Source organism: Cajanus cajan, chromosome 5, assembly GCF_000230855.2.
Source record: "Cajanus cajan strain Asha chromosome 5, NIPB_CcT2T_4, whole genome shotgun sequence".
Taxonomy (NCBI): domain Eukaryota; kingdom Viridiplantae; phylum Streptophyta; class Magnoliopsida; order Fabales; family Fabaceae; genus Cajanus; species Cajanus cajan.
The window spans coordinates 10,076,434-10,087,169 of NC_138521.1; the positions used below are offsets into that span (position 1 = coordinate 10,076,434).

The window sequence follows — 10,736 nt, forward strand, 5'->3', positions numbered from 1 at the left end:
GAGAACTTAATTGATCATTTTAAGTGTAATGTTTTTTTTAATCACATTTTTTCATATATAAAACTCAAATTCGAAATCTTACTTAAAAAAATCAAGCCCGATATTACTTAGACTAATTACTTGTTAGTAAATATATGAGATTTTTTAATATACTTTATTTTCTTTTTTAATAAATAATGTTTCATTCCTCCAGATAAGGAGAAAATCTTAGATGTTTATATATATATATATATATATATATATATATATATATAAATATATATATGAGGAAGGATTTATTTATTTTACGAGTAAGTATATTTAAATTTATTTTTTTCAATAACTTATATTCTACATAAAAATTTTAACGATCCAACTATTGAATTTAAAGTTTTTAATGCATAGATCAAGTATGCAAATTTTTTAAAAATAAAAAATTATTTGATACTTTGTTTCATTAATTCAAACCAACGTATAAAATGATTTTATGGTTATCTATCAATTTGAATTAATGAAATGAAGTATCAAATGATTTTCAAATTTTTTAAAAATTTATAGATTTGATATATGCATTAAGAACTTTAAATTCAACAATTAGATCATTAAAATTTGATGTAAAACATGAGTTATTGAACAAAATAAGTATAGACAAACTTGCTCCAAGAGTAAACAAATATATATATATATATATATATATATATATATGTGTGTGTGTGTGTGTGTGTGTGTGTGTGTGTGTGTGTGTGTGTTGTTGGTTATTGGGCTCCCTTCCTATGTGGAGAAACGGCTCAAAATTGAAAAGCCCACTTGATGTCTCACTTAATTAAGTGGAGAGAGAGTCTGAAGCACAAGAGTGAGAAAGAAGGAAAGTCAGAAGTCACTTAGAACACCAGTACTTTGAGAGAGAGGAAGAGAGAAAGTCATTCTCGTTTTTACACATGGCTGCGTCAGTAAAATCGATACTGCAAATTTGTTCACCATTGGATCGGGCTGAAAAATGGAAAGCAGGTTTGTGACATCCGGTTATTCATTCTGACCGGTTGGATTGTTGAAACGAGGTCTGAGTATGGAGATATTCAGTTCGCACTGCAGCTGTGTATTTTGAGTTTTTCATCTTCTTTGTTCTCTATTTGTAAGCTTTATTGCTTTGTTGTTTGGCTGGGTGTTAGCACTATTTTTATGCAGTTGATTGAGACTCCTTTATACTCTTTGTTGATCATAGTGGAGCTATTTCTTTGGTCTGGACGACTCGTGGTTTTTACCCTTGCTTTGAGGGGTTTTCCACGTTAAAAATCTTGGTGTCTTGGTGTGTGATTTTTGGTAATTTTTTATTATTGTTTATTGGTTGTTGCTTCTCACAGATTCTTGCAAGTTAAGGAAATTTATTTTCGCTTTGAGTTTGCTCTATGTTGCTATTGTGTTGTTATTTTCCCATCATGTGTGTGGGTGGCAGGGGTGGGGAGGGGGGGGGGGGGATTTCATGAAAGCCTAGTGTAAAACACAAATTATAAATTTCTCTAAGCTTTTTTTTCTTTGTGTTACCACATAAACAACGAAGGAAATAAAATTTTGGTATGTCTCACACCCAAAAAAAATCTTTATATTTCATAAAGAAAATGAGAGAAAGTGTTTATTGAATAAAAATAAAATTATCTTTGAATTAATTTATATTATTATTTTTGTTTTATTTTATTTTAAGTGGTAAACTGTTTTTTAATAGCTTAAATATGTTTTTATCTCTATAAAATAAGTAAACTTTGATTTTGATTCTTGTAAAAAAAATTCTTTTTATCCCTCAAAAACTTGAAGCTATGTTTTTAGTCTTACAATTATATAATTCTTTTTAATTACTTATATGTTTATTAGAAAGTCCAATAATGATCACAAGTGATACTTATAATTGTATGTAATACTTTATCAACGTGTGACACTTTTATTTTTTATTTTTTTTAAAATTCTTAAAACAAATGTTATTTATATACCTCAAAATGGTCATTAGAGACAAAAAAAAATATAGCCTTTAGATTTTGTAAGGATAAAATAAAATAAATATATTTTATAAAAATCAAAACCAATTTTTGCTCATTTTATAGGGATTAGAAACATTGTTTACGAATTTTAAGAAGGATGAAAAATAAAGAAAAAAATTATAAGGATCAAAATCAAAACTCGCTTATTTTATAGGGACTAAAATCATATTTAAATATTTCTTTTTAATTTGTCTTATCTTAACTAAGATTGTTTGACCTTCCTTATTGTGATACCCTTTATCTCATACGCTATCATAGTACACAATTCAATAATTATCAAAAGTATTTTCCAAATAATTTACTGAATAAGATAAAACTTCATGAGTAGAAGTATCACATTTCGAGTCAAAACTAAACAATAAACAAAAGTAAGGTTCAAAAGAGAAATTGCAATAATACTAAAGTTAAGTCCTAACACAAGTTCAACTAATAGAATTAAAGTCATAACCAACAAAAAATATAAGCTCCTATCTAATGCCCCATCATAACATCCTATTAGAGCACTCCTAATACGAGGCCAAAATCTTGTCTCATGCTTCATCATTCTCATAGTAACACTCGCTTGCAATCATACACCAAAACAACCCCAAAAGAAAAAGGGAGTGAGAAATATCTCACTTTAATTACCAATGTAAGTTATGATCGAATAGTCATGGACAACAAGCAACAAATACACATTTACATTTAAGATTAATAATCATCAAATACACCTTCTAATGATTACACATTTCATAATAGATCACATTCACAATTCACATCTATTCAAAATAAAATTGTTATGTTTATATGCAATTAACATGAACAATTTTAAACTATATACATGGGACACCAGTAAAATAGTTTCAACTGTTGCCCAAGGACCAAATAAGAGAAGTCAAGGAGAACATGTCGAGTCAAGTCATGACACAACACTCTATACTAGGAATACACTAGGGCACGTTAAGATAATGGTGATGGCCAAGTTACACCCCATACAAATAATGGGTAGAATTAAGGCTCCCAAACCTCGCTATCCCAAGGTCATGAATCTTCAAGCTTTTACACAAAAGGAACATTCCCAGGTAGTATATTCCACATCGTACCCATCACAAAACAATTGATACACATAATTCATGTCATACAATATTATATGCATATTCATACATGACACATTCATCACAACATACTCAAACTCATCAATTGTATTAGATGCTTATATAATTATCATCACAAGGTAATCTTGTCCAAACTTTCTCATGGCTAAGTTTAACTTAGAATTTCACATTGCTTGACTATTACATGGTCTACGCACAATACATCACATGTTTCAAACATTGCAGCAGATTAATCTCAACACTAGATACACACAAGAAGTATTATTCGTTACATTCATTCAATTATCACATTTCTCATCAATAAATCATAGTACAATTACAATGAAACAAATGCATAAGAATAGGGTGACGTTCATCATGGGGAACCTTATGCCTAGGGTGGTATAGGTAGAAAGCATACTTCACTCTTTAGAAGGGTCGCGCCTAGCGCAACCTTCCCATGTCCAACGAATTTATAACAAGGAGTCCTTAGAGCTCCCATGCCTAACGTGACACTATCCATGCTCAACATAGACGTCACAAAGAGCAACTCATGCTCTCTATCACGCACACGCTTGACAGCCACACATGGCGCCCGATGTTACATTAGTATAGACAAATCTGCATAAATCGTGAATTTCACTCATATTATCTAATATCAATCTAATGAATCTAGATTGGTAAAATTATACATTAAGCACAATTAAATAATTCTAATTTATCAATTCTCATACTCATGTCTATTACTCCTAATAATTTAGTTTACTACATCCCTAAGGTTCACTTAGGAACCAACAAGTATGCATAGATTCACAAATACACACGACTATACCAATTATAAACATCATTGTTTATCAATTATATAAATAAAGCACATAGGGATGTGTTAGAACTCAAAATCACAAAATATAATCAAAAACTGGGATTTCTCCCTCATACATCATACACAAAAAACATGAGATTGTGAGTTAATCTTGCTATCTCGTAGATAACTCACATTTTAGAACAAGGTTTGTCGCTCTTTATTTATCTCAATGAGTTCCAAATGTCGGGTGTGAATCTCCAAGGTCATCTCTAGCTACTCCTAGTTCCCCAAACTCTACAAAACACAAAAGCATGAAATTAAAATACGAAACGTGTAGAACAACACTAGTGTAACTTTTATTTATATAAGAAACTCTAAAACCCTAACCCACATTTAATCTATCAATAAAAATTAAATAACTATAATTATTTATCCTCTCTTATCATTTAAATAGTAACAAGCAATCTAAATATTTCTTTTTATTTAATAACACATGTAATTATAAAATAATCCAATTAATTATTTAGAACTCTTATATAACTTATTCTAAAAACTTGGATTGTTACAAAGTCATACATCCAACTTTCATCGATTATAGCTTTCCACATGATTCTATATGCATGTTCTATTGAGAGCATATTTCATTTTTTTATCACATTTCATATTTTTCTGTTTAAGGGTATTTATGTGGTTTAATAACTATTTTTTTCTTTTCTCTCATTTTATACTCAATTAAAATATATATATATATATATATATTTTTTTTTTCTTTCTTTCTTTTTATTTTCTTTCACATCAAACAATTAAAAGTTCACTTCACTTTCTTTTCTACAACTTTCTGTTTTGCTATTTTTCTTCCTCAACCAAAAAAATTATAAGGCGTTGATTTATAAATTTCACTCACTAAAACCAAACGATTTGGACTTTTAATTTATATCTAAAATTTTCATTTATTTAGAAATGTTAAATTTATATGAATAATAAAAATACAGAGAGATTCAATCGATATGTTAAATTTGCTCAATTGTGATGAAGACTATTGTGTATTATATCCTATTATCGAATATAACACTTACATCGGTTAAATTTTATATTTTATGAAAAAATGTTAAATATATAATTTCATTAATATGACACTATAGCAACAAGGAATCCTAATACATATTAAATTATTATAAAATTATGTATTATACAGATAAAGATAAAGGGAGAATTTATCTTAATATGATTAGTTCCTAACTCAACTCTCGCCTTAGATAAAAAAAATGTAGTAAACTAACATATAATAAGAAGAAAAATGATATTTTTTTTTATATCTATTAATAAAATAAATATCAAATTACAACATGATAGGATAATATCATATTCTACCTATGCATCAGGCTCTTAGTTAACTAATATAATACTTCGATAATGTCCTAATTTTGTATCATCAACTTGAATTTTGTTTTAATACTTTACAAGATCATTTATTACTTTTAAATTTAAAGATAAATTATGTTTTTTAAAATTTGAATATAGTGAATAAATAGATTTTTAAGGGAGTAGACCAAATTAGCTCTCATGGCACTCTACAAGTAGGGATGGCAACGAGGCGGGTCGGGTACAGGTTTCATCCCGTCCCCGTGAGTCAAACTCATCCCCGTCCCCGTACCCGTACATGTACCTGTCGGGTATCGGGTATACCCGTACTCGTCAATTTTATTTTTTTTTGTAAAAAAAATGATATTTTAAATTTTTATTATTATAATATAATTATAATTAGGTTATTTCTCTATCTCATATTATAATAAATAATCACACATAAAAAATATTAAAATTCTTTAATATAATTAAATTGAAAGTGGGTATTAAATTAAAGATAGAAACGGGGACGGGTACGGGTACGAGGCGAGTAATTACATACCTGTACCCGTACCCGTACCCGATTTAATATATCGAGTTTTACCCGTACCCGTACCCGGTCAAATTAACCAGGTATTTCCTGTCAAAGTCGGGACAAGTTCAGGTATTACCCGCGGGTACGAGTATATTTGTCATCCCTATCTACAAGGGTGACACAACTAGGGAAACAAATTAAGTTTCTTCACTCCTATTAGCTAGTGCTTATGATCAAATTCAATTTTACTTATGTTTCATATCTTTGTATGCGAACATGAGTTAAGAATGAGATAGGTACTTCTTAATTCCACTGGAAATCCTTAAGAAGTTTATGGTTAACTTTGACCCTACATAGGATTGTGATTTGCCTTAATCTATTTTTTTTTTTGTAAAAAAAAATAGCTCTCTTGATGAAATTTAATGATAATAGCTAAAAACCATTAGATAAAATTTAATTGATTAGTACAATAACTTTTGCCAAAAAATCATTTTTAATAATTCTACCAATGCGATAAGTCTTTATACTTTATAGCTTAACAACTAGTAGTAGAAATCATAAATATTATAACCTAGGATTTCCATGCAAATTATTATTGGATATACATGCAATAATATATATATGTATATATAGGAAATAATCTGCTAAAAACATAAATGTCCCTATGACACCCTCTACCTGCATATAACATAAGCGTACAAAATAATGAAGATGGAATGTGTTCAAAAATAAAATTTACTGTTGTGCAGTACTTTTTATAAGAGTTTCCTAACCAACAACTTAAGTTGTGTAGTTTACTTTTATTGGATTACTGTATCTATATTGCATATATTTGTATAGTCATTTTACTTTTATATGTATGATATAAAAAGTACACACTCACGTATCTATTTGTATATAATTCTGAGTTATTAGTTATTTTTTTACTACTAGTTGTTTTTCATTAAGTGTATGGATCATGATAAGTCATTATATCAACTCGACATATAGACAACACAACACATAAACAACTATGTTTCATAGCAACTTACAACACAAATTCAATTTAACAACATGACAACATTTCAATTTACAACACAACAATACAACTTCTCAACATAACCACCTAGCATATATATAACACAATTACACAACATATGTGAGTCTATAATGGTCTTAGCATGCATAACTAAGCCTATTAAGGAATTAGTCTATCAATTACCTTCCAAAAATTGCGCCCATTCTAGTACTTAGTTATGGATTTTGGCCTCTAACCTTGTACCTTACTCGATCGGTCACTTTATTCATGTATGGTTTGACCTTGTCCCTATACGAATTTACATTTGGTTGCTTATAATCAATATGGCTCGATTTGATCCCATACTATATCAACTAAAATCTTAGAAGAGACTCAACACTCTACTTCAAGAGTCAACTTCTTAATAAGGTTTTCGTTAAAACAATTGAGCTTGTAGAGCATCATAACACCATATCCTCACAATGTGATATTCATAATTCAAAACAACACATCTCTTCTAGTCTTTAGTCAATCAACATAACTCAACTCCATGCATTAAGCATTCTTAATATAGTTACTTCCACACTACACGACATACAACTCCACTACATTTCAACTTTCATTTTTAAGCAACATAAACATCAATATACATTATCCTATATCAATGCATAAGAGCTAGAATCATATAACAATGTATATTCATGTAAGTAATTCAAGGGGACCCACTTTCTCCTTTTTTATTCTTGATTGCTGCAGAAGGGCTTAATCAAATGGTCCAGTTGGCGGTCTCTTTGGATTTGTGGAAGAGTTTCATAGTAGGCAAGGACAAGATTCATATTTCCCATCTTCAATTTGCAGATGATACGTTGCTGCTGACTCAAGGGGATTGGAGGTCTTTAGAAACTATTAAGGCAATATTACAAAATTTTGAATTGGTATCAGGCCTTAAGGTGAATTTCAGCAAGAGTAATTTGATAGGTATGAATATGCCGGATCAGTGGTTAGAGCAAGGGGCGAACTTGTTGAATTGTAGACGAGGAGCTTTAAATATTTAGGGCTTCCGTTGGAGATCATCCTGCAAGAGGAGCTATGTGGCAGGTGATAGTGGAGGTGGTTCAAAGAAGGTTGGCTTTGTGGGAGAACAAGTACATTTCCCTAGCTGGCAGAGTGATACTTCTAAAATCAGTTTTGTCAGCCTTGCCTACCTATTTCTTATCCTTCTACAAAGCGCCAACAGGTATTCTCTCCAGAATAGAGTCTATCTTTAAAAGTTTCCTTTGGGGGGGAAAGAAAGACCATAGGAAAATTCATTGGTTGTCTTGGGAAAGGGTGTGTAGAAGTAAGGAGGAAGGGGGTCTTGGTCTGTGTGATTTACGTAAATTTAATTTGGCCTTGCTAGGCAAGTGGAAATGGAGGATGCTAACGGAACCTGATAGTCAATGGGTGAGAGTGCTCAATTCAAAATATGCAAAGGAAGACGGTTCATGGGTAGTGGAAGGTCGGACTTGCTCCAAATGGTGGGTGGATATGCAGTCAGCTGTGGATGCGGTTCACGGATGCTCTGGATGGTGGAACCAACATGTACGCCATGTACTGGGAAACGGTAAGCAGACTCTCTTTTGGCATGACAGGTGGATCGGTGAAACTCGTTTTTGTGATGAGTTTAGTCGCCTTTATGAAATCTCGTTAAACAAAAATGACTCGGTAGAAGGAATGTATGAGGGTGGTTCAAAGTGGCGGTGGAGTTGGAGGCGCCCACTTTTTGCATGGGAAGAGGAAAAGCTGGTTGAGTTGGCTAATAGGTTGGCCTCGGTAGTTTTGACAGAGGCTCACCCAGATGAATGGCGTTGGTTAGCCGAAAGGTCAGGGAAATATTCGGTGGCATCTGCTTATAAGATTTTAGCAAAGTCAAACCATGTTCAAGTGGAAACTTTTTATGATACGATATGGGCCAAAGGTATCCCTCCTAAGGTTCAAGTTTTAGTGTGGCAGTTGGAAGCGGACAGGTTACCTACCCGGGATAACCTCCTTTTGAGAGGGGTTAATCTAGAAGGACAAAATGGTTGTGTTTTTTGCGAAGAAGGCTTGGAGTCCAGCAAGCATTTGTTCCTCTTGTGCCCAAAGGCTTATGCTGTTTGGGTCAGATTATACGCTTGGTGGGGAGTGTCAGGGGTGCTTATCAACGAACTTAGGAGTTTTTGTCATCAATATATGGGATTGGTGAGTGGCAGTAAGGGTATTAAGCGAGTTTGGTCCTTTGTTTGGTTTGCAGGTATATGGCAGTTATGGAAGGCTCGAAATGAGAACATTTTCAAAGACAAACTCTTTAAGGTGGAAGAGATTGTGTTCATGGCACAGTTGAGATCGTGGGAGTGGTGTACGGCTGCTAGAATGTGTTAGAAAAGAATGGCCAAATCCAAGAGGGGGGTGAATTGGATTTAATGACCCTTTAAAAATTTATCAGAGTTTTTGGATCTTCACTTTCAATTACAAACTTTTCTATGACAGAATTCTCACTTGAAGCACTTCTCAAGACTTGTTATGATAATATGAATGCAATATGCTAACTTGATTACAACATCATGAGGTTCATCAACAATGTTCAATTTACAGATTTAAAACATCAAGAATTACATTCACTTGTTAATCAAATTTTTTCTTCCTTAAAACTCAATCAAGAAATTACAAAACAAAAGATAAGGTTGAAGAAGATTGCAAAAGTCTTTTATACTGGTTCAGCCACTCCACATGTGACCTACATCCAGTCCTTAATCACCACCTGATTAAGATTTTTCCACTATCTTTAAGCAAGAAGGTTTACAAGCAAACACACATGCATATACTTCACTACTAAAAGATAATCACTTTCTTGACCCCAAGAAAGTACCCCTTGTAGATCCCACTACAAGAACCTTAATCACTTGAGAAACCCTTCTCAAGATTTTCCACAAAGATTCACAAAGAAACAAAAATGAAACGAATTCACCTGGAATTCTTGAACAATTCTTTGTCCTTCTCTTTCAAGAGTATGATGATGATGATGATTTTCACAAGTTCTTTTACAAATGTTTTTCTTCTTGGAATTTCACAAAGAAACCTTTCCAAGATGTCACACAGACTCTCTAAAGTGCTTTTAGAAGTTGATTATCAGTTCTCACTCAATTATCTTATGTTTCAAAATAGTTCAAGTCTATTTATAAAAGTTCAAACCCAGATAATCGATTATTTTAAAGAATAATCGATTATTTTGTTCTTCAGATTTCTGGAAATTAACCAAGAACAATTTAATCGATTATTTAGCTGGATAATCGATTATTCCAGAGAGTTGTTTCTGAAATAATCGATTATTTTGGCAAATAATCGATTATTACAGCAAGGCATTCCACTTAGCCCATTTGCTGAAATAATCGATTATATTTAACAATAATCGATTATTTTGAGTCAGTTCTTAAAACTTCATTTTAAGTCTCAAAATAATTTTCCAATGTTCTCAACTCATCATCATCTACTCCCTACTTGATTTTAGACAAGATTTGCTTAATGCACAAAGCACACACACAAGCACAAATATAACAATTCTTTTAACACTTTATTTCCTAAACACTATTACATAGCTATACTTCAAAGCATTTTTCTTGAACTTCCTTGACTTTGTTTTTGTGTTCAATGTTGTTGTTGCACACTTGTTGTCTCCGGCTGTTGTGATCATCAAAACTCTTTTTCAGCTCTCCTAAGCTCAACAGAATGGTGTCTTCTTCTTTTCCAGAATGGTTGATGAACCCATTGTCCTGTGCAAGTGTCCCTTAAATTTGTTTTTTCTTATTTTTAGGTCATCTTGTTTTTAATTATAACTTGCACTTCTTGTGCACAATTTTCTTGGAATTAATAAATTCTTGGCTTATCAAAAAAAAAAAATCACACATATGTTCAACACTTAGTCAAATAAGCAACCCATTTTCATTTGACAACTCAT

At 31.7% G+C, this 10,736-nt stretch overlaps 1 protein-coding gene across 1 annotated transcript; it reads left to right on the plus strand.

The window, feature by feature from the left end:
* Positions 1-7,533: 7,533 nt before the first annotated feature.
* Positions 7,534-9,163, plus strand: LOC109803368 (putative ribonuclease H protein At1g65750). Its single transcript, XM_083074231.1, has 3 exons — positions 7,534-7,763; positions 7,819-8,000; positions 8,163-9,163. The coding sequence occupies exons 1-3, from the start codon at positions 7,534-7,536 to the stop codon at positions 9,161-9,163; spliced, it is 1,413 nt and encodes a 470-aa protein (XP_082930357.1).
* Positions 9,164-10,736: the final 1,573 nt, after the last annotated feature.

Bases quoted from the DNA above. Each gene is read 5' to 3' on its own strand.
- LOC109803368 (XM_083074231.1), top strand. From the start codon at position 7,534: ATGGTCCAGTTGGCGGTCTCTTTGGATTTGTGGAAGAGTTTCATAGTA. The intron at 7,764-7,818 runs GTTAGAGCAAGG...TTAAATATTTAG, and splicing joins ATGAATATGCCGGATCAGTG to GGCTTCCGTTGGAGATCATC. The intron at 8,001-8,162 runs GTATTCTCTCCA...TGGCCTTGCTAG, and splicing joins CTTCTACAAAGCGCCAACAG to GCAAGTGGAAATGGAGGATG.